This window comes from Malurus melanocephalus, unplaced genomic scaffold (assembly GCF_030028575.1).
Source record: "Malurus melanocephalus ecotype Western Australia unplaced genomic scaffold, MMel_1.1 scaffold_715, whole genome shotgun sequence".
NCBI lineage: Eukaryota > Metazoa > Chordata > Aves > Passeriformes > Maluridae > Malurus > Malurus melanocephalus.
This window is the reverse complement of record NW_026623947.1, coordinates 240,100-264,823: the sequence shown is the minus strand read 5'-3', so window position 1 is coordinate 264,823 and position 24,724 is coordinate 240,100. Positions and strand designations below refer to the sequence as shown.

Here is a 24,724-nt window from a genome sequence, read left to right as displayed (position 1 = left end):
CTGAAACCACAAGTAGCATGCTCTGATCTWAACTCCAGTTCTTAATGAGTTTTTTAAACAACTCATTAAAATTGCTACAGCAATCTTGTAAAGTTAGGAATAAAACTTAAGCTACTCATCACATGACTAAAAGAGAGAGCAAGCAGTGAATGATTTGCTCTAAGATCTTCAGCAGACTGTTGCAGTCCCAGTCTGGAATTCTGCTTGGGTAAGGCTGACATGGACAGTATTATTCATATGGATAGTTCTTGAAATACTTTATTTTTTTTACAATATGAAACATAGTAATACAAAAAATGGAATGTCTTTTTTGCATGAGTTTAGTTAAAAAATAGGTTCCTGGCTTTGATCCATTAAAAATGCAAAGGTGTTGTGCTTGGATAATTATTATGGTCTGTGCTGGGACTGGTATTTTAGATAGTAGACATTTTTATGGCATGGTTTGGCTATTTACAAGATGTGTGCTGTGTGTATGCTGTACAAGGTGAGGCTTTTTCAGTTCTTTATTTTYTTCCCCTGATTTCATATTATTCTGTTACAATTTGGGTGTTCTTTTTCTTGCTCTGAGCAGTATAAATTGCAATTATAAATATATTTATCATTGTGGTTTTTTCATGCAGCTCACCAAGTCTCATCGGCAAGGTCACATGGTGAAAGTGGACTGGCTGGACAGACTCACCTTTAGAGAAATAGAAATGATCAATGAGGTAAATCGTTATAAATCAGATTTGGAATTTTAGGGGGGTTTATCTTGCCAATCTGAATCTTCACTTGTTTGCAAGACTAACTCCTGCTTGTCCTGTTTTTCAACTGCCAGTGTATATAATAAAGGAAAAAGTARTTCTTTGGAAGCTTAAARTTGACTTTAACAATAAYGAGAACRACAGAATAGTTTGGTKTGGAAGGGACCTTTAAAGGCCATCTAGTGCAACCCCACTGCAGTGAGGAGGAMCATCTTCAATTGGATCAGTATTCTGTTGGCCCCATTCAATGTTTTTAGGCATTAAGTTTCTACCCTCTCTCAGAACAGCCTGTGTGCCAGTGCCTCAGCACACTCACAGTAAAGTCCTGTCACTCCATGCCATTGTTGAAGTCCCTCTTCAGCTCTTCTGCAGGTCTCCTTTCGGCCCTGAAAGGGCCTCTAGAGGCCCTGAGCTTCCTCTTCTCCAGGCTGAGCAACCCCAGCTCTCCCAGCCTGTCTTCAGAGCCAGAGATACTCCAGCCCTTGGGCATCTCAGTGGCCTTCTGGACTCCTTCCATCAGATCCATGTCTTTTTAGGTTTGAGGTCCCAGAAGTGGTTGCAACTCTGCTGGTGGGGTTCTACAATGCAGAGGGGCAGAGTCCCCTCCTGTGACCTGCCCACCCTGCTGAGGAGCAGCTCAGCACAGAGTTGGTTTTGGGGCAGCCAGTGCACATGGSTGGGTTATGTCCAGCRTTTCATCCTCCACAATACACAGCTGTCTTACCTGTTTTTAGCTTCAAAAGAGCTTCATCATGGAAGACAGACTTTATTACTAATTTGGAATAGCTCAGAACAAAGGCTGTTAGGCACGACTAACCTAGCTCTAGGATTTAGATTGTGATGGGAAGCTTTTTAGACATACGACCTGTTCCTTGCCTTCAGACCAGTTCAGCTTTATTATTTTAGCTTTGTGTGCTGAGAAGAYGTTCGTAAGATTTGAATGAATTTTTTTTAAAGAGAATAGTATGTTAGATTAATACCTGAATAGATTTTAACCTTCACTGAGCAAAATCACCTCAAACGGTTTAATTCGTTTTACTTTCCTTGCACCAAAGAAACTTTTTTCCTGTGTTSTGCTCTGATATTTTTTTGTCTATTTGTAATTAGTCCTTCCCCCCCCCATATCAGATTATTGTTAAACTGAAATCTGTGTTCTTAAAATATTCTATAAATATTTGGGGATTTTTATAAATAAGCCTATCCTCTTTTTTTACAGAGAAAGTATAGAAAAATAAAAGCTCCTAGACCTKTGCTTTAAGCAGAAAACCACTTTGCCTGTGGTGCAAAGTCAAGCCACTATTAATTTATTAAATGAATTGAAATTGCTCATGGTTACTGTTTTTTTGTTTCCCACCTAGATTTTAAAGTTATAAGCATTTTTTCTAACTAAAGCATTTAAAAATTCATATGTGAGCAAATCTTCAGTGAAAGTGAATAAGATGCAAATCTAATTTTGTAGTCCAAGTTTATTTTTTTCTTTTATGGTGTTGTCTTTAAAAAGTGATTTGTTTTTTCCATATCTTCTTGTTTTTCCTTTGATGGACATAATTTTAGGTAATGATTTAGGAAAAAAAAAAAGCAAACACCAACTATCCAGTGGTCATGTGATTATTCTGTATTTCATTTTTTTATACCTTTAGCCTACTGTTGGGAGCTGCTGATGGAAAMAGGTTTTCATTTGATCAGTCTGGATGTGTATCACAAAGTGGGAATATGAATGTCAGGAAGGAGGTGATATGGTCTCAAGTAGTGCTATGAAATGATTAACTGAATAATTGCTACAACAACTGATAACCTAATTAATCAGTTATAGCACAAAGGAAGTAGGGTAATTGCTGTATTGAGAATGCTGAAGATTGATGCTGTGCAATAAATGATACACATCTGTGGTGGCTCTTTCCTCAGAGGGAAAAACGAAGCTCCAATTTTATGTACCTGATGATTGAATTCCGTTGCGTCAAGTGCGATGATAAAGAATATGGAATAGTTTACTACGAAAAGGTATGCGCCCTGCAGGCTTTATGGTTGTCTTTAAAAAGCAACATATGCACCTAAAATGAATGGGTTTTTCTGCTGAGATGAAATATTCTGCTGCAGTATAGCAGCAGACAGCTGTCAGTGGCAACTGTTTATGTGCATACAAATCAAATAGTATAGATGCAACAAGATTGCAGGTGTCAGTCATTTGTGTAATAGAGTTCAAGATTACAGAATTTAACAAGTGTGAGTGATTAAAAACTTTCTGATTTATAGTTCCTTCAGTCATCCAGCGGTACTTTCAGAGGAGCTGTATGTAAAATTATTACTTAGATCAGGAAGAAATGTACCTGTATTGAGTGGTAGCTTTATAAAGATGAGTTATTAAAACTTSGCACAGGAACTCTGTTGGTGAATATTTTCTGTAAAATGAACAAATACAAAAGTTTAGTCTTTCATGCTGAAAATGCTGTGGAGTAATTGCATAAAAGACTTCTGAATTGGAATGTCTTGCATGTTTTCTTGCTGTTTATGAAACGGATCTGCAAAGCAGATCTGCTTTCAGCATTTTCCCTAAGTTAGAATTTAATGKGATGAGGGATTAACAGTGATCTTAACAAACATCATTGTGGTATTGGAGGGCATTATCAGTACTCTTAAGGACCTGTGTGTTGTAGAAAGACCCACTGAGATGGAAAACACAATGTATGCATATTCTGGTTACAAAATGATTTGTCTCTTAAAATTTTGAGCATGTTTAGATTTGTAARAAGTCAGAAAGTTACTGAGTAATGCAGCTTTATGGGAAAGAGAAGGAAGGTAGAAAAAGAAACTGGAGTCTTCTTGAGATCAGAGGTTCTAACTTTACACAGTATTCATTCTGAGAATTTTTAAAAGTTTTAATTCAATATGCAAATTAATACAATGGAAAATGGATTGCAARTATTTCTCTGTGTGTGTATGTGAATTTACCAGTTGACCTGGACTGAAAGAACTGTGTTTTATCTAAAAATTCTTGAAGAATTGTGTTCTAACTTAAAATTCTTAAAGAAGGTGGTGGAAAATACAGTAATAAATCACAAAAAACAGCATTCCAAAAGTAAAAAAAAAAATCTGGGAAGACATAGATCAGAATCTGTTTAACCTATATGGTATGTTGCAAGTTAAGGCTTGGGGTCTTTTGACTTCCACAGGTGGTTTTTGAGTTTTGTTTAGCTGAGGCATTTTTGGGTTTGGAGGGGGATTTTTTGTATTTTTGTTTTTTTCGGGTTTTTTTTTGTGAGAGAGGATGGTTGATACAATTTTCTTTTTGTTATTTTGTTTTTGTTTAGTTTCTTGGTGAACTTTGGTAGTTTTAGTTAATGTGTGTCTGAGGCAGGTATCTGGATTAGGTGTTCAGCGTCTCTTTCGGAACTGTAGTTTACAGTGAGACCTCTCAATATGTGGCAAAATCTTTTCACCTTTAGAATAGCTTTCTTTGTAGAGCTTCTGTCTTCTCCTAGAATGAGCAATTGTAGAGGACTGTGCTATCACAAAACTCCATTGTGTGAGAAATCACAGTCGAAACCTACAGTGTGTCGGATTTCCCCACAAACAAAATAAAATCAAGGAAATCATGTGGCGATGTGAAAATTGGAAATCAAGGAAATACTTGTYTGTGAAAAYTGGAAATCAAGGAAATACTTGTCTGGAGAGCATAACAGAATATGATCAAAACATTTAAACTCTTTAGTTACAGCTAGCTTTTTACATGAGAACATGCTCTACTTTCCACAGGTGCAAACATTCAAGCATATGGCTCTGTGTCCTCTTGGCTCTTTCTATTTTTTAAATGAACAGGACATTCCTAGRAGTGACTTCTCTCCCTTACCTCCAGTAATCTACCATTATTGATGAATTATTGCTGATTTAAACACATGACTTCTTTTTCTCCATCATTGTGGTTTTATAGATCCGCATGATACAGGAAAGAAGATTCAAACTCTGAGCATGTATCTTTCTTTTAAAAGATTTTTCTGAAATGTATTAAAAGTGCATGGAACAGAATAACTATGAATTGGCTGCTCTTGAGAAAATAAAGTAATTGAATGTGTAATAGTACATATTAGAAGCTATAACTAGCTGCAGTTTGAGGGATTTGTTGTTACGAAGTAGCTTTCCAACAAATTCTTGACCCTTTTCTGACAGCAGTAGGAAATGGTACATAAATTAATGCCTGTTTTCTCAGTTTTGTCATGCTTCCAATTACGGTCTGCAGTCTATGTATCGGGCATCACCAATCCAATGCACTGAGCATAATGAAAGAAGGTTCTGTTGTCACCTGCCTTTGACCGATAGTCGAAGTGGAGATTACTTGTCACAGTTTTGTTGATATATTTGTTTTCAAGTGTTTAGGAAGAACTAGCCTGTTAAACAGCAGCTGATAGAATTTGAGGTTCTTTGACTCGACATTCAATTACAATGAAGTGAGKTGGCAGTGTCTCTTTCCATGTTCTGTGTTAACTTCATTTTAATACAGCGCTCAAGACGTGAAGGATAGGATCTGCTAGTAATGACAGCATCACTTCTGATTCTCCATTTAGGCAGAAATTCAGTGTGGCTTACCAAGTAYAAATAACAGCAGCATTTATCACTAATGTATTTTTGTGCAGGTTTCAAGTGAAACGTGTCATTGGGTAAATGATTACACTGCTGCATCCAGTTTATTAAAAAAGATAAATATATTTGATTATCAGAGACCTTTTCATGGATTTAAAGGATGAAAAAGTAGTGTCTGTACCATTGTCCTTCTATTTTTTTGTGCAAGAATACAGAAGAATGCTGATGGTTTGGAAAATTCTGCACATTTTGTGGACCCTCTTAAATAGACTCTAATATTTATGTAAGGTCACACACACTGTTGTAAGGAAATATCTGTAGAGCTCTGTAACACAGCAGTTTAAAGCAAGTTAGTTATGTTAAGTGTTGATGTTGCTTTTGTTTCCTGGTGGCAAAATAGCAGGTCATCTCAGGTACTGCCTGTGCTGGGAAGTGTTGCAGCCAAGAGGAGCAGATTCACTGAGGGAAGGCGCTGCTGAAGGCCCAGTGTCTGCACTGTGTTCTTGTGCTCAGGTCTGGCTTTCATCACATCCCACATGGTTGTTGGCACTTGGGGAWGTCAGGGATTTCTAAGATTTCCATGACGTGGACTAAAGCCGTCTACCCTTCAAAAGGATGTGCTTGCCCAAATTCAAGCACTGATTTAGGTGCTGGTTTGTTTTAGTAAGTTTGTATATACGATCAGGGTTGTGGTGCTGCACATGATGCTCTCAAGGTAAAACAGTTACAGAAGGGTAATTAAACAGCTGACATCCTTCACTGGACAACTAATGTCATTGTGGCTTCTTAGGGATTTCATTATTCAAGTCTTTTTCAAGGTGTTTGCTCCTGACACTGTAAACTTCCTGTCACTCCTACAATGCTTGGAAAAATTTAGTTTCAGAACAAGTTTTTAGTTGAGCTTAAGCCTTTGTTCTGACRTGCAGTGAATCACTGGGAATGGTTTTCCCAGTGCTTGGGCTTAGTATCTAGAATTTGTCAGCTTCACTCTTCAACATGATCTGACTGCATTGAAGGAGTTTAAACAGTTATCACCTTTGAAAGGTTCCAAAAAGAGTTGCCAGCAATGAGTGTACAAATCATTCTTTTAACATTAGTCTTGGGGAAAAAACTACTTAATCTTCGTTTATAAACATTTGGACATGACACAGTGGAAGGCTTTGCTCATTTTTTTTTTCAGTCTCATAAGTAAGCATACTTTAGGTGATAGTCCTTTAGTCATTCTCATCCTARCAAATTTTGAATTTTTAATGGCTGCCACAGACTTCTAATTGTGGGCTAGGTGCTCCACTTTTACTAGGTTGAAAGCTTTCTTGTTAAAAATGTACCTGATTTTTTTCACTGAGGGAAAAATACATCAATGGGAGTTACTACTGCTTATCCCTAGGGAATCCTCATAGGATGTGGATACTCTAAATGCCTCAGTGGAGTTTGAGTGCTTGTTAGTAGCAGCTTAGTAGCTCGTTGCTACTGAATCCCTCCTGTGTCACATTTTTCATCCAAGGTTTTTATGYGAAGKTTCTAAAAGGAGGGTGTCGAGTTCCRACTGTGGGGAACTGYGAGGAGTTCTTTTAATGGAYGGTCAAGAACGAAATTAAATCAGCCGTGACAAACTTYRTATCTGAGAACCATTTATTGGCAACATRAAAACGAGGGGAAGTAATGCCCACTAAAGGGGGCTGGAATGCAGGGGCCAGCGAGAGCTAGTGAGGGCAAAAAGGCCAAAAGGCAGGCTGGAGCCAGGGAAAAAGGCAGAAAACAGGTTTCTAAAACCCCAGCCCCAAAGCCCCGAGGCAAAGCYAGTGGTAAAAGCACCAAACTCCCCCAAAGCGCTTGGCAGCAAAGCTAGCAGTAAAAGCATAGTAAAAAAAAAAACAAAAACAAAAACAAAGTTCAGACTCCAAAAGATCATGGTTAAARCACAAAAAAACCCCAAAGCTCATGGTGACCAAGTTAGGGGTGCATTACTTTTTTTGGCCCCTGGCTCCTCCCAAATTCCACCTGCTGACAGCAGACAGTTGGCTCAGTCCAACCTTCCTCTGCAGTGCATTGGTGGAGACCTTTCACCATCCCACTGGAGAAGCATCTCTGGGSTGTGCMATRTCTCTGTCTCTGCTGACTGCCGCCCCAGGGCAGGTGTTRCCTGGCAAAGTCACCCCAGAGACAAGGCTTTGCCCATCTCCTGGCTGTGTCCTGCAAGYCTCATGTGTGCACCCCTTCCCCCACATGCCACTGACAACCATKGTTGAGATGAACCAAGRTTAAAATGGCTCCTCACAGAYTGGMAACTTGTCATYGGAACATTGGAATCCTTTGTTGTTTTTATAAAGGCAAAGTCATAGTTTTGAATTGAAAGATGAAGTATTGGTAGATGGAAATTGGTTTGTCATCGTATGTGTTTATGAAGAGAAAGATTCCCCCACCCTCAACAGAGTCATTGGTTTTTAAATGATTTGATTTTGTGAAACTACTGTAACATGATGTGAACATTGTGCATGGTGAGATAGCAGAGACTTAGTACAGTGCGAATGCTGACCTGTCACTGTGACTGCAGCTCAGTTCAGTCTACTGTTACGTAGATGTGATGCAGTGTATTTTGTTATAATGGAAATACTTCAATACTATTAATTCTGTGCAGTGAGGTCAGATCTAAGTTTATTATTTAGGCAATATGCTTTTAAGAGCAGAGGTACTTTAAGCAAATGTCAACTTTGCCTCTTCAAWGTTTGCATGCATGCTTTTTTTAAAAGTCTAATGAGAAAAGCAACCTGCTTGTGTTCTGTAASTACCATCAGCCATAGGCAGACTGTATGTTTATTTGCTGTAACTAGGAGGGGTATGTTCTCACTGTTTTTATTCTGACTGTAGAATAGTTACTCCAGAAAGGCATAGGACACTAGTAAATGCAAACGTGTCTTTCTAAAGAAGCATTTTATTAATAAGAGAAATTTTACTGTAGTCAGCAACACAGAATTTATGTAATTGGAAAAAAAAGGGGTTTCTCTTGGGAGGTTACTGGCAATTTTAGCTCATTTACCTTGTTAGTGATGAATGATTYTCCCCCTAGAAACAACCTCTCCTTTGAAAGTTACCTCTGTATAAAAGTAAAGCTATCTCAAGAGGCATAAGTGATTGGAAAAGCAGGAAAAAAAGAGGGTGGGGATAGAAAGAAACCTGAACAAGTTACCTCAAAACTAGTTACTGACAGAAGTGTTGATATGTCAAAAAAAATTATTCTGATCTGAAATTGACCTGCCAACAAAATAAATGAAAACAGACTAAGTATGAATATAGCAGAGCACCTGTTATGTTGATCTTGTTTTATTTTGAGTTAAACTATTTTATTCTGTGTTTTAAATGAAATGKTCTTTCATATTAATGCTTAGTTGCCCTCTTCAGGTTAAAAAGCACAAAACCACACTGCTGTGTGTTTGGAAGATAGAGCTGCTGGTTTTGTCATGTGGTGGCAGGCTTTAATTTTTTTTCTTGTCTCTGGTTTAAATGGGAATCTTCTAGCTTCTCCCTTCCCTTATTTAGGGAGCACAGGTTAGGCTCTAAGCATGTAGAATCTCTGATAGGTAGAGACACATATATCTTGCTGTATTGGTCTGTGTTGAACTTTTAGGAGGTATTTTCTGCTACTTGGTGTTTTTTCCTAAGAAATTGTTTGGGTTWGGTGGAAATACAGAGTCTGGTTTGRTTTCTCTTCGTACTTCCAGAGGACACATGTGACAATAGAGGCAAATTTCTCCATTCACCTGCGTGCCAGCATAGTAGTGACTTGTCAAGCTGCATCTCCTCTGGAGAACTTCGATCTGTCTTGCACATAGTTTATCACCTGGAAGAGCACAGAAACAAGAAAAATAATCTGCTTATATTTCCTTTTTTCCCCATAAAACTGTCAAAAGTCAGTGAGATGCAGTTGCATCATTCTTTCGTTGTAGTAGAGTTCACAGTGCATTTATATGATACATTGTTTTTTTTTGTAAAACTTGAGATGTTTAATATGCCYTCATCTTTTTGTCATTCAGGATGGTGATGAGTCWTCTCCAATTTTAACAAGTCCTGAAATTGTTAAGATTCCAGATCCCCAGATGTCTGTGGTAAGCATGCTCCATGTAATGYCATCTGTATTAAAGAGTTACTGTTGAACTTTTCCTAAATGCAGATGAAAGCTTACCATTTTCAATTTTAAATTTCCAGTGGAAAGATATATTACACCAGTTGAGAAATATCAGTGGGTTTGAATTTTGTTTTTTTTTGCTTTTCCTGCTGCTGCTAGATTAAAATGCAAGAGTTGATTCAATGCTTATGTTCACCTCCTTTCCATATCTAATGCTCTTGCTTCTGAGTTGTAAGAAAGYAGAGAAGGGGATTATTGGCAAAAGAGGTCGGAGGGTGGGAAGATAAGAGGGAGCTGAAGAAGAAAAATGTAGAATTTAGAGGCTGGTTCAGTAACTTGGTCACTTCTTCTGTTAAAATATTTTCTCCCTACACTCTCTTGTATGTTGTCTTTCATGTAGACAGTGCCTAAGTACAGTTCTAGAAAAGATTTCCATTATTGTGGATGCCAATTCAGTGGAACTGGTATTGGCAGCTTTGGGAACCTTAATGTAAGTGGGCTTGTACTGGCAACACTGTTTGAGCACCGTGTAATCTAACACTGCAAGAGCAAGTGTGAGAATGCTGGAAACTGCCTTGGCTGCTGAAATCTCATTGGCACTGTGGCTCCTATTGTGGCTCCTACTGTTGCTAACACAGTATTAACAGTGGGACAAGTTTTTGAGATGTTTTTCTTGCATACAAAGCTTTATGCTACAAACATAATCCTAAAGAAAAATGTTTATGAAGTGTCTAGCACGTTTGAGTGCTGTCAGTCATGGATGTGTTGACTGAAATGCTTACATTTTGYAGCAATTCACCAAAAGGCAAGACAGGGTTTGTTAATGTTAGGTCATAAACTGAAACATACCCTCAAAACTTTCAGCAATGCATCACATACTTTTAAAGGAGTTTTCTTTGTAAAACAGACAGGCAAAAAACAGAAGATGCTGTACTTTTAGATTTGAATTTTCATTGCCATGCATTTTTCRAGAGACTGGTGAGTCTTCCCTGGATGGCTTTGTTTCAATAGTAATTTTCTCTGAAATTTGTGATTTATAAATGCTGACTTACCCTCTGCATTTAGGAGAACTTAGTAGAAAGCAAGCATCACAAACTTGCTCGAAGCTTAAGAAGTGGACCTTCTGATCATGATCTGAAGCCTAATGCAACTACACGAGATCAGCTTAATGTAAGTCAGTCACATGATGGCTAAGTTCAATTTTATTAGATAGGTTGGTAATATATGGTGACTATTTAAGCAAAATAACAGTTATTTTCAGTTTRTAGAAAATCATTAATGAAATGTTTTGGTGTTTTTTAAAGTACTTAGTTAGAAGGGCCTACTCAGAAAGGAACACAAGGTGCTTGTTCATGTTTTTTTAAACTGTTTTAGGAGTTTTTAAGAATGTGTATTTTGTGCATGCCATARGTGTGAATGGTACACTTAAAGCATCTGTATGTTTGCCTGTACCATCTGTTCATTCAACCACATAACTGAGGAGCATCACTGTGATAGCATAACTTTGTGTTGTTGGAAAGCTTTTCTTTCCCTAGCTATTTTTGTGTGTTGTCAAGTGTTGTGCTTTCTCAMTATATACTTTGTTAACTTGTTGATTATGCCTGTTCATGTTCTTAAATTCACTTTCTGACTATGTATCAAATAGATCATAGTGAGTTATCCACCGACAAAGCAGCTAACGTATGAGGAACAGGATTTGGTGTGGAAATTCAGATACTACCTTACTCATCAAGAGAAGGTGAGTAATCGAATGGTTTGGGCTGGAARGGACCTTGTCACTTTTATCAGTAAGCTTTTCCAGGTCTGTGCTTATGTGAGTATAATCTGAATCTAGATCTACCTTGATGTGAGACACTAATTTCGAAATAACTTATTTAGACTGGCGTTTTACTGATGAATTGTCCAATCTCCTATTTAGGCCTTGACAAAATTCCTGAAATGTGTCAACTGGAATCTAGCACAAGAGGCAAAGCAAGCCCTGGAGCTGCTGGGCAAGTGGAAGCCCATGGATGTGGAGGACTCTCTAGAGCTTCTGTCATCTCACTTCACCAACCCAACAGTGCGGCGCTATGCTGTGGCCAGGCTTCAGCAGGCTGATGATGAGGTATTCACCAGTCCATGGGTACATGGAAAAGTCATCTGATTTCAGGATTTTGGTCTCATTGAATCATTGAAATGTTTGCTGCTTCTTAAGGCATTTAAGTGAATATTAGTGAAGGAGAACAAAAAATGATTCACTGTGTTGGTATTTATTATAAGCTTTTTGTGGAGYGGTCTTTCTATTATTAAGTGTCACRCATTGACAATTGTCTTAGCATGAACAGCCAGTGGTAACTGGTTTCGTTAAACAAAGTAAAACAATGATATGCTCTCACCAAACCAGTGATAAATTTTAAGTATTAACCTTCAGCAGTGCTCAGAACTTAAATCGTCAACTGAAGGATTTTCAGTAGATCCATCTGGTGAATTGAAGCAGTGTATCATCATACTCCTTTGCTAAAGAAAATGAGTAGAAAAGCATCTGTGGAAATAAGGTGTTTCTAATTGTGTACTGATTAGACTTGGATGAGCTGTGATTATGAATAGASCCCACTTAATAGAATCTAATCTGTTAAATTTCAGTGATTTATGTATTTTATTTTCTTTTGATAGTTAAAGAAAAAGGCAAACCCAGGTTTGAATGTATTACCATAACTCTTGARTCCTTGGCAATCAACAATTTAAAATAGGGAGCATAAATATATCATATTTTTTTTCAAGCCTACTTCAATAGTCAAGGTCATATACTGCCTTGARTTTAAAAATGTATGTTTTGCAAAGTATTGTAAGATAACTAGACTGAACAAGTTTAATAGTAGAGGCAATGAGTTCATTTTAAACAGCAAATGGGTAAAATTCTGTTCGTCAATCTAAAATAGATTAAATATGTGTTTTTTTCTCTTAGATCCCCAGCTACACAAAAGATTTCTAAGAAATAGTCCATAAGAGAGGGGAGAATCTCCTTTCTTGATACTATAGTTCAGATTTTACATTTGCTTTTGCTTCTTGGGAAACACAAATTGAAATCTTTATTGTATAGATGCTGGAAGCAATTAGGRCATTTTAACGGAAGAGAATTTTTAAGTAGTAATTGCATTTAAATGTCCACTGAATTAGCACTTACTCTCTTTGAGTGACACAGCAGTAGTCTCTATCCAATACCACTTTTGTTAATGTATATTGCTTGTTAGGGAGCAACCTCAGTTTCTGTGTTGTTAGAGGTCACTAAATCATGACTAAGTTTGACTGTAAATTAGAATTTTCAAAACAGAAGGAGTTCTAGTTTGCTTTAACTAACATSCTTATTTTACTTTGATTTTTTTTTCCTTCATGAGGATTTGCTGATGTACCTGCTACAGTTAGTCCAGGCATTGAAATATGAAAACTTTGATGACATAAAGAATGGCCTGGAGCCTAGCAAGAGGGACAGTCAAGGTTCCATGTCAGAAACGATGACAACATCTGGAACTAATGCTTCAGAAATAGACAGGTAAGAAGCTTTGACTTTGAGCAGAGAGACAGAATCATATGACATTCTAAGCCATCAAATTCTTTCTTCTTTTTTAGGGGAGCATTGCATATTCAGCATTTTATTTTATAATGTGAAGCATTAAAAAAAAAAAACCCAAACAAAAAAAAAACTAGCAAACCCTGAACAGTCCTATAATGTATTTCCTGATTGCGCATAGTTTGCAGGGCAAGCAGTGTTAAAAGTTGTGGCCTTTGACCTTACTACACAAAAGGAAGAAAACTTCTGCAGAGCAGGAAAAACACTGGTTGCTTTCTTCTGTGCTTAAAAAGTTAGGATGTCTTCACTGAAGTTWCATGAGGTTCCACTTCCCACTTTCATCAGAGAATGTGGATCTAAAATAACTTMTGGATCCAATGAATCTGAAGTGGAAAGAAATTTCATCCTGCAGCAAAAATGGTACAGGGAACATGGGGAAGCACTCTTCCTATACTTGAAGGAATTTGAAAGAAAAACTGAGATATCTAAAAAAGTATTAAGCAAAATGCAAACTTGGTAACGAAAGTCTTCTGTGAATATTCATTACAGATTTTCAGGATTTTTAGTCTTAAGCTTCTAAGGACTTGTATCAGCAGGGTGTATTTTTTGTGTTACAATTCTRCAGTTTTTCATTGGTCTTGCTCCTGTGATGCTGTAAAGTGGGTGTGGTGGGATGTGTGGTGTATTTTCAGGCTGCAATGATACTTAGATGTTAGGAGAGATGTTTAATTACTTCCTTTCAGGTAATTTTRCTGTCTGAATGCTTTGCCTGGCAAATAAGCATTTTTCTACTCTGTTATGTGTAGTTGCATTTCAAAGACTAGTACTTGCAGGTGTTGTGTATTAGCAGTTTCATCTTAGAACATTTGAAAAAAAACCTCCTGAAAGTGCAGATTTGTTAAATTCCTATTTATGTCTGCTTATTTTGTGTGGAAGATGAAATGAAATGCAAAGTTTGTTGTAAGTGAATRTCCTTCACAGGCATAAACTGTATAGCTCTCCAGGCACAGATTTTTGTGGTTTTCAGGAACTGCAGCTGTTAAAGTTGCTGTTCATGCAGTTTGTTCTGAAACAGAGTTGGGATGATACCTTCAAAGATACTTCTCTTCCACTTTTCTGAATTTATTATGCCKTGGAAGTGAAATTCATTGCGATTTCCATGCATGCTCCCTGGCCTCCGAGCAAGAGCTTTGAATCATGCCAATTATATGCTTTTCTTTTTGTAGTTCCCAGATTATGAGTCCTGTTGTACCTGCTTCCGCTTCATCTCTTATTTCTAAGATAAGGGARGCTGCAGAAAGTGATAACCTTGAAGTAAGTCAGATTATTTACCTTGTATTTATTGTACTTTTCTGGTGACCTGGTACTGTTTCTTGCTTTTGTTTGTGAATATTTGGATCCTTCAGGTGTATCYKWYTAAATATTTCAAGTACCCAAAGAGTATAAATGTAAGGTAAATGCTAAGAAAATAGTAGTAGCTTAACTGAATTTTTTTACAGGGCATCTATTTATRTACATGATCACCGTATCCAAAATTGGGGAACTGGAAATTGAATACTTCATGAAATTAAAGTACTCTTCTGTAAAGAAAAACATTACGGCAGAGACTATCATCTACTGATAAGACACTGACAACTGGATGTGTTCCAGGTGTTTTAAAATAGTCTTTTAATAGAAAACAGTTATCCAAATATTTCAGTTTCTGAAATCCTTTCTATAGCCATATTCTTTGGCATGTCATCTTTTTTGAACCTAAGTGAGACACTGTGTTGATTTACTTCTGCCAAGGACTATATTCAGTTTATGCCAGAATTAGAGTAATGAGAATGGGACTGGAGGAAAGACAWGTTGAGGGAATTAGATTTTAATCTGAAATGCAGATAAATTGATCTTTGAACTAAAGATATGTTCCCTGTTGCAAATTGTTCTATTTGAGTCTTAATATTGCATAGAAAGTAAGCCTTAAATTTAGCATGTCGGTAAAGACACACAGATTTCTTGCTAGCTTTAAGCAGCACCTTAATGCTGTGTATCCTATACAGATTTGTTTTCTGAAAATGTAGAACATCTTCAAGATTGTTAGATGCTCTGGATACAAAACAGAGTGGGAAATCTCCTTCGGGGTTGAATTTTACAGCATTTACAGCAAGATGTAGTTGCATAGGAGGAAAGAGTAACATGAATAGAAGGTACATTAAAGGTTTCTTTTTGGAGAACATCATGTGCTTTTTTATATTTTGATAAATGTATTAGTGGAGGAGCAGACCTTTTACTTATAGTGGTTTTACTTATAGTGGTATTGCTAGATTTGAAGTAATATTTAAACTAATATTGTTTAAATATTAGGTTGGATTRGATTCAGATTTTAGAAGGGAGTATATCTTTCAAAACTCTTATATTTGCTTGGTATTTTTTTCCTTGTCTTTGTCTCTCTCTTAGATGCTTAAGTTTCTTTATAACTTTTTTTTTTTAATCTTCTTAAATCCCTTCCAGCAAGACCTTTGCACTTTTTTGATATCACGGGCATGCAAAAATTCCACGCTGGCAAACTACTTGTACTGGTATGTAAGAAATTGTTTATGCTGTATCAATGTCTAMCTGAAATCAAAGCTGTAACGCGCACAAGATACTCAGCAAAAGTTTACTTGAGAGCTTCACAATCTCAGTTTTTCTCAGGGTGAAGTAGTAGATTTAAAACAATACTCGTTTGAACACAGTAATTTATAAARGAAGCTTTTAAAATGCAAAAATAAGCTTTACTGTTAGACAGAGGAAGGTCATGTCTAGGACATTAAGTRCAATGTTACTAAAAGCAACCTAACTGTTAAAAGTTGTCATTCAAGTTGTTGAAAGTGTTGAGTAGGAGATTGAGTTCACTTTTGCTTTGCCTTGCAGTCTGGTTCATGCTTCTAATTTTTGACAACGTTGGCTAGAATTTTGAAGTTATGCACTTAAATATTAATCAAAGATGTATTTTATGAAGGTTCATAAAGGACTAATTTATTTTTTTTTGTAACCTAATTAGTTTTTTTTAAATTCCATTTGTGGTTAGGAGCATAAACAAAATGTCATTGCAGATACGTATATTCTTAAGGGGGAACTGATATTTAAGTTATAAATTTTAGTTCATCTATATGGCACAGAGATAGGATTGCTTAGCTTAGGATCTTGTCTCAGCTCTGTGGTTTAAGARTTAAACCAAATGCCTACACTACTATTCTGAAAGCCTTCCAAGCAAGCATTTGCAGGTAGGAATTTTCTCATTTGAAGCAAGCTGAGATGAGTAGAGCTGTAGTGTATGGACGTGTGTGTCTGTGTGTGTATCAATGTACAGATATCTGCATATGCACAACAATCACAGCTATTTGCTTGTATATACACAARTATTTTAAAAGCAAGAACCTAGGAGCCTTTGACATGGCTACATTTAAGTCATATGATTCTCATTTGTAGCCTTTATAGCTGCATCAAATAACTAAAAATAATGCATAGGATCAAATTTTAGTGTGCTAAGAGCACACTAAAACACAGRTAAGTTGTGAATTGTGAATTAAATGTGGTATGTGAGGTAAACATAACAAACTTCTTAGAAAATTATTACAAGAAACATATAAACGAACCATTTTACTGTTTAATTATATTTTAGTGGCTTGAATTTTAAGATACTTAAGTGCATGACTTACATACATTTGCAACAGAAATAGTATTTCTGTTACAGTGGCCAAATACAATGTTCGGCTTCATTAAAAACTGCTATTAAATATAAATTATTAAAATAATTKCAGGCTGAATTGGTGTGAGTAGAATCCAAGTGCCTGATCTAATCAAATATTCTTCATTAAGACAAGTTTTCGTAGCTTAGCTTATTTCTATCTGGTTTATAGGAACTGTTCTTTTACATTTCAGCAACATCTCACTCAGTCAACAGAAACTTCAAACATCCATAACTCTGTGAAGTTTTCACCTTACAACTTAGAAATAAAATTAATTCAACAAAACAAATAAAAAAKTCCACCAAGCCAAAAATCTTAGTCAATTTATTCTTTGTTTTCTTTCCAGACATCTCAATTTCTCAGTGACAAAATACAAATGTTRCAGCCACTGTTTGAGCTGACGTAGCCATAAATCCTCATGGCTGCTGATCAATTGTATGTTTCAASTATCCAGACACAGCATGCACCTAAAATAATCAATGGAAAAAGTACAATAACCCTTGAAAATGAAACCTTCTGCTCAGTCACTTATCATTGTAAAGCTATCCTATCCTTTAACAGTGGCCTCAGAAGTCAGTGCTACTGCTTTTTCTGTCTCCTCTTTGGACATATGAGACACCTACCCAAGTATGAAGCATTATTCTTATTCCTTGTTTCAAGATAGCTTTGAGAAACTGTCTAGGGCTTTTTAACAAATGAAGATGAAAATGGCACATTTCAGTTCATTACGTCCCCTTTTCCTTAAAGTTTAGGTTTATAGACTTAGTGAATGTGGACTTACTTTTATGCACATATTCATGAGAGAGCTGTCTATAACAGTGCATTAGCAAGGCCCTAGAAGGAATCTTTAGTTATGGATTTCGTTTGGGTTATACACATGGAGTAAGTTACATATGTCTTATTCTAATGGATATAATATATTGTGTAATTTTAAGTAATACTACTCAGACCTGTTCAGCTGAAATGACACACCTCTAGTCTTGTCTCACAATTACTCTGTCACAAAGGGATTCTGCACAAGWACATAAGGAAGGTGTAATTCTTGCTGTCAATGCCAAGTCCAAGAGAATTTCYTGAATTAGTCACTTTTTTGCAGTGCTTGAAAATGGACTGACACGCTAATTTCTTCTGTTTCTAATAGTGGTTATTATGTATTTTTACTTTATTATATGTTTATTGCATATTTTTGCTGGTAGTACTAGGAGATACACTGATTAAAAGAATGAAAATCTTCTTGCTTGTCAGTGTTGCAAGAAATCAACACAAAAGCATTCCAAATGACTGCTTAACATCAAAATAAATTTTCAGTATAACTGTTCCAGATGGTACTATGAAATCTTATACCGGATTCATAATTTTAGAAACAAAAATTCTGGCGTGTAGACACTGCGGAGCTGTGCTAGGRAAAATATATTTTCTTCCACCATTTCTGATGGCAAAATAGGGAGCAGGTAGGGTGAAATTCTCTTTGTGTTTGCAGATACTCTTGAATAACACGTTTGCAATCACTACATTACACAGCAGGTAGTATCAGTGGAAAACATGCTGAGTTGTGCTTTTTGGCTGGAGTGTTCCTATGATTTGGGCTTCAGACATGTCCTGTTTGAGTTATGACACTTCACTGTAACTGAAAAACCATTGGAACTTTGACAGACTGTCCTGATACAAACAGAATTTGGGACTGTGCAATTTGGAAGGGTTCAGCTGTTGGTTGAGCTAAAGATCTCGTTTAAAGATCTGTCTTCATTTTTAGTTCCAGGTCTCATATACAGGGCTACCGTGTTTCACTCAAATTGTGTAGCACCAAGAGTAGGGTATAACTTGGCTTATTTTTATGCTGCAGGTATGTAATAGTGGAGTGTGAAGACCAAGATACTCAGCAGAGGGACCCAAAGACTCACGAAATGTACTTAAATGTGATGAGACGATTCAGTCAGGCTTTGCTGAAGGTAATGGCTGTGTGTAAGGAAGTATGTAGTGGTTTGCTATAGTCCTTCGCTCAAAAAGTGAAGGTGTCTAAGAGGTTAAGTTGGGGGGTTTTGTGTATGTATGTCACATGCACTGAAATTTTATAAAAGCTTCCGCTTCTGCTTGAATTTTACATTTTTAGTAAACCAAAGACACTACCAAAAAAGAAAAGAACAAATATTGAGAGAAGTTTCTCTCTTTTGTTTCTCTCTTCTGCTAGTAACATACTGGTTCTAAAATCCTCTGCCTTACTGTGGGTCTAAAACTTTCTAAAACCCTTGTGTCATCAGTCTGGTTTATTTACTATTTCTTGTAAACCTCCTTCAAGTGCAAGTGGAGAGACCCATCTGGAACCGAGAAACAGCACTTGCTGTTCTTTCTCTCGGCAGCAGAGGGTGTTGGAGCAGCAGGGAAAAAAAGCTAAAAGCCAAAAAACGTCTGTGAATTGGAAGATTTACTTCATAGCAGATGTGCAGTCCTTCCTCATTTTCATGTATCTCACACTTAATATTATTTCCAATTTTAGTGGCGTTGCTTAGATCTGACTCTTGCGCTTCATAAGAATATTTCACACTTGCTCTTACTAACTTACTTTGGCTGTGTGAATAGCTTTGTCATGCATGACTGTTCACCACTGAAATTGTTGAAGCAAATTGAAGTGCTCTGTTAGGTCAGATAATTGATGGCCAGCTACAGTGACTGTGATTGTGTTGTACAGAAAATACCTTTTGAATTGATGGGAAATTGATCATTATTCACTTAACCTCTTAAAAGCACAAAAGTCTAAGAACAAAGGAATGATTTCCAGATAAAATAATTACTGAACAAGGAACTAATTTTGTTTCTTTTCATTCTCTTAGGGTGATAAGTCTGTCAGAGTTATGCGCTCGCTGTTGGCAGCCCAGCAGACATTTGTAGATCGGTTGGTTCAYGTAATGAAGGCAGTGCAGCGTGAAAGTGGGAATCGTAAGAAAAAGGTAACTGAAGGTTGGAAAACCTGTCTTTGGCTTGAATTTGACAATGGATAGAAATGTTAGCTATTCACTGACATTCCTTATTACTGAGATTTATAACAGATGTGCATCATTCTGTAATAGTTTTGGTTAACCATAACAAACAATTGGAAAGGTTTTGATAGGTTGAAGTTCCAAAGCGGTTGTAAATTTTGTAGATAAGAAACAGAAGAGGCCCTTGAGAACACTCTAGGGGTATTTTGGCAAAAGGAAGATGTGAGAATAATGAAGAAGTTGATAAAACTGAGCAAGTTGTGGGGGATGTTGGAAAGTATCAGGTTATTATGATGTGAGTAATATGCCAGGATAGATAGGGACAGTCAGTTAGCAGCAAGGTTTCATTTGTTCCAAGAGCAACAAAACTGTTCTTCTGTAAGGTATGTGTTTATGAGAACTCTGCTTTCTGTTGGGTTTTGAGGAAATGGCTTTCTATCATACATACATTTTAAGAATCTTTGTCCTTCTTAATGAAAGTATTTTAAGTCAATCTGAAATGTTAGTATGGGAGGAAATGGCAGAGGGACTTTGTTTTTTATCTTTTCCTTTGACACACATCAGTATTTTTAAGCATGGATCTTTCAGTGGGATGCTTTCTGTCACTTTCTTTAAATGTTTGGGGTATATTTTTGTAGAAAAATAAAACACTAACAAAAAGTGAGGCAACTTCTTCTCTGTATCAGTAATAAAGGCATAATCATTAAAAGAGGAGGAGAATTTTTCCATTTGCAAGGTTCCGTTTTTTCCTGCTGTGCAATACATTGGTGGCATTTAGTCATATTTTCTTTCAGGAAATTTCTATAAAACTAAGAAACACTTGTTTTTTACTTTTGGATTGCAATCTGGCTAGCAGCAGTCAATCACTAAAACTATTCCTAGCAGTTGTGGGCTTCCTTGGTGTCTGTGTCTTTTTATATTCGGTAAGGAAAAGGCTAGAGGCTTTATTGTATTCARCCTTTATTATATATGACACCAAATGTAAAGTTCTCAAAAGTGGATKTGTGTTGTGTTTCTGAGAACAACAGATGTAGGACTTCAGAGCAAGCCTGGAAATCAGATCAGCGTAAGCCATTGGCTATTTGGTTCCTTGGTGGTAGGGAATTCTTTGGTGGAAGTGAGTAGTATAACATTTGAGTTAGATTTGAATCAATATCTGAAAAATAACTAGCATTTAATTTTGGTATGGAAAACAAATAATTCTGTGACTTGTGCAGGCAATTTAGAAATTAGTTTTTCTAAGACTTATATCTGGAACTTACCAAATTGACTATACTAACACTARGTGGAATATCTCTTTTGTTATTCAAATTACTGTAAAGAGAATATTTTTATTTTCCTGAATTTTAGGTGTGAAACCTTGATGTTTTGTACATATAAAGAATTGAATAAATTAAGTTAAATTAAATGCATCTTGTGTTTATGGACTTCATCTATACATACTATGTGTTTTATGTTTTGTGAGTTCTTTTCTTAAACAAATTTTCATTATTTTAGAATGAGAGGCTGCAGGCATTGTTAGCTGATAATGAAAAGATGAATTTAGCAGATATGGAACTTATTCCACTTCCTCTGGAACCTCAGGTGAAAATTAAAGGAATAATCCCTGAAAAAGCCACGCTCTTCAAGGTAAATGGGRTCTTCTGAACAGCTGAAATACAAACAAATCTTGTGAGCACTAAGCTTAGAAACATCAGTTGAAAGATTTAAAGGGACAGACATAGTCCAGGCTGTGTAATGTAATTGTAGCRTGCTCTTAAAGTGGTTAAACAACTCCTTACTTTGTTTTTGAATTTAAAGTTTCAAACTTTAAAGCAGGTTAAGTTTATAGAGAGTGGAAAGCACTAAAGGAGGTGCATTTCATGGAGCTGCAGTCAGCTGACAGATAAATCCATTATCCCCATGGTTGGTAATTCCTTAAACCAGTCTGAAGCAGCTGCTTGTTACCACATAATAAATAATCAATGTACTGTTAAAAAGGCTGAGGGTATTTTTCTTATTATACTGCTTGAAATGTAAGTTGCCTTTGCTTAGTGTTGTTGGACATTTTTATGAATTTGCTTTCAATTCCTGTAGGTGACTACAATCTAATTTTAAGATGACCAAAATTTGCTTTTAAGTTGGGCCTATGTCCAGGAGGCTTTCTCTGCCAGTTAAAAAATTCATACAAGCTGCTATGACAGCCAGTRTTAGTCTGTCACCTCTAATAGGTCCTAAATTTATTAAGCTGAGTAGTTTCATCAGGCTGCTTGTTGACAGTGTTATAATTTGAATTTACTTAAAATCAGAGGTGAATATTTTTTGCATTGTTTTTTACCAGTTTTAGCTTGCTTCTTTCTGTACCAAGTTAGTCCGTTTTGCAGTTGCATGCCTCTTGCACCTCTGGTTGAAGGCAACATTGAAAAGATTTTTCTTCAGGAAAGCAAATTTCTGCAAACTTGAGTTATCATTTTGTGTGACTATGATTGTTCTCCAGGGCAAACTCAAGGCAGTCTTTTGCATATTGGTCTTCTGTTGCTATGCAAAAAATGTAGTACCAAAAATGTGACATGTAACTTGTTTCAAAATCATGATTTTTTTTTTCTTCTGCTGATCCTGAAAGATTGTATATTTCCATTTAATATCTCATTCAGGGCTATGGGGTAAAAAGCAGACTTAAAAAAGGAAGAATGATTAATTTTGGGTGCCCTTGGACATCACGTTAGCTTTTGTAGGACTATGTAAAGAATAATTTTGCCTTTATTTCTGGAACTTAATAATTTTGGGATATTAATATGAAAATCTAATCTAAGTGCTCATTATTAAACTCGATTTTTTTATTTTGTTTGCTTTGGAGGGAAGTGACTTGGTCAGTTGCAATAGATTATATCAGTCATGTAGGTAATGGACCCATTTTATACAGAAAAATAATAAACAATTAAATGGGCTTTCTCAAACAATAATGTAAAAAGGCATTTTTGCTTTTGCTAAATAGATTAAGGAAGCAATTAATTGTTAAGATGACTTGCCCTTAGGAATTCTTCATTGCTTATCCTATAAATGTGTCTGGTTTTGATCTGATCAGTTTAAATTTGTTTTGTTGTGACCTTTTGCATAGTGCTTTTTTGTTGACTGGAGTTGCGTGTGCCCAGAAAAAAAAATTGAGTACTTCTGTCCTTTCCTCTTCTGCTACACTGGGGGTGCAGGAAAGGAAAGCATTAAGGTGTTTTTCTTTTTGAAATACAATTATACTTTTGGTAATTGGAAATAGTACACTCTTAACCATTGAGACAATGCAAATACAATGCAATGACTTGTATTTCTGAGCTCTATTGTAGTGATGTGTTAATATGAGCACTACTGTGAACCAGCTTAATAGAATATTTCCTTTCTTCCAGAGTGCCTTAATGCCTGCTCAGTTATTCTTCAAGACAGAAGATGGAGGCAAATATCCTGTAATTTTTAAGCATGGTGATGATTTACGTCAAGATCAACTTATTCTTCAGATTATTTCACTCATGGATAAGGTGAGAATTATTAATCGACATCCTTGTCTTTCTGTTTTCTTGATTTTCTTTGTCAAAAGCAAGACTGTTAAGCACTGTTAATGCAGCTTATATTGCTAATACATTCCAGAGTTCTCAGATCTCTGGGTGTCTTTATTCTTTATAGACATGCAATTACCATGTGTAGATTAAGGGGAAAAAAAAAAGAATTGCCGATCAGGCTTTCACTCATTATCAGTTTCAGTGAGGAACAGTGGAGATCAATGTCCAATACTCATCTTTTTAGTAACACAAACTGCCTTTTTGTTTGCATTCATCTTTGCTGTTTTATGTTGTTRTTTTCCAGCTGCTAAGAAAAGAGAATCTGGATTTGAAGCTGACACCCTATAAAGTGCTGGCAACTAGTACTAAACATGGTATGTATGCATTTATTTCCTAAAAATACRGTATGGAGAAGAATCTCCTCCCTKTATTTAGTGTGTAAGAAAGTCTTGTCACAGTGTAAGCCGTGGAAGTAAACAATCTGAGTCACCACCATATTCCATAGGACTAAAATATCTTCATAAAGGAAGCTTGGTCTGCATTTAGGAATATGTGTCAATCAGTAGTTATCARTCTTTGCTGCTGGCTTGCTGTGTGATCATAAACAAATAACTTACCACTTCTATTCAGAGATGTTTTCATTAAATGGAGGAGAAAAAAAAAACCAAACTTGGTTACTTTTAGGTCCATTCTGGATAAATGGACCTAAAGCCATCAACATACTTTCTCTTATGCTGAAAACTTGTAACAACACATCTTTTACCAGGTAATTTGGTGCTAATGGCAAAGTGTTTTGAAAGTATTGCAGGTAGGAGATTGGAGCGTGGTACAACAGAATGGGGTTTTTTTCCTGTGAGAAGTTGAATGACTGTCTAAGGGTGCTGTCCATTTGTAAGCATGTATTACAGAGTAGMTTGAAAGTTCTGTGCGCTGGAAATTTTCTTTTTTGGCTGTTYTCTTCACAGGCTTCATGCAGTTTATTCCATCAGTACCAGTTGCTGAAGTTCTTAACTCTGAGGAGACTATACAGGTATGTGATGGGGAAGTTGTGAGTTGTCTTCTGATCAAAAATGTGTAAGCTACAGGCTTAGATCTCATGCAAAATCTTTTAGTCTCTCAGCTGATTTTTTGATCTGTTAGAAGACAAATTATAGCTAGAAACATTTGGGGTTATTGTGGCAGATGTATTGCTTTGTAGAGATGTTCATAAATAATCACTTGAGTATCTCATGTTCTGAAAGTAACACTTTTTAAATAAATTACTGTTCAATTTAGTTACGGTACTAAAATTCTGGCTTTTCCGTGATAGTRGAAGATACCTGACACTTTTTTCTGCACTATTTGTTTTGGAGTTTGTCTTTCATTCATTGGTTTTGACTTGACACCATTTCAAAGTTTGTTTTTTTTTGGCTGAGACAACTAAATAATTACTTTCTATAATTCCTGAGGCCTGTTTCTCTGCAATAGTGGAGGTATAACTTGKTTTTTTTTAGCAGATTTTCTTAATTATCGTGGAATTGA

General features: G+C 36.2%; 1 protein-coding gene across 2 annotated transcripts in view; it reads left to right on the top strand.

Moving 5' to 3' along the window:
- The window catches only part of PIK3C3 (phosphatidylinositol 3-kinase catalytic subunit type 3), a 67,238-nt gene that overhangs the window by 8,564 nt on the left and 33,950 nt on the right, over positions 1-24,724 (top strand). The window contains exons 5-19 of one of the 2 annotated variants that reach the window (XM_057384527.1): positions 621-707; positions 2,649-2,744; positions 9,350-9,421; positions 10,507-10,611; positions 11,087-11,179; positions 11,360-11,545; positions 12,816-12,970; positions 14,215-14,302; positions 15,482-15,549; positions 18,545-18,650; positions 19,530-19,646; positions 21,174-21,305; positions 23,054-23,182; positions 23,508-23,577; positions 24,169-24,233. In XM_057384527.1, the coding sequence (XP_057240510.1) occupies positions 621-707; positions 2,649-2,744; positions 9,350-9,421; positions 10,507-10,611; positions 11,087-11,179; positions 11,360-11,545; positions 12,816-12,970; positions 14,215-14,302; positions 15,482-15,549; positions 18,545-18,650; positions 19,530-19,646; positions 21,174-21,305; positions 23,054-23,182; positions 23,508-23,577; positions 24,169-24,233 (1,569 nt within the window). The remainder of the gene's footprint in view (positions 1-620; positions 708-2,648; positions 2,745-9,349; positions 9,422-10,506; positions 10,612-11,086; positions 11,180-11,359; positions 11,546-12,815; positions 12,971-14,214; positions 14,303-15,481; positions 15,550-18,544; positions 18,651-19,529; positions 19,647-21,173; positions 21,306-23,053; positions 23,183-23,507; positions 23,578-24,168; positions 24,234-24,724) is intronic. The other variant, XM_057384528.1, reaches the window with a different exon arrangement.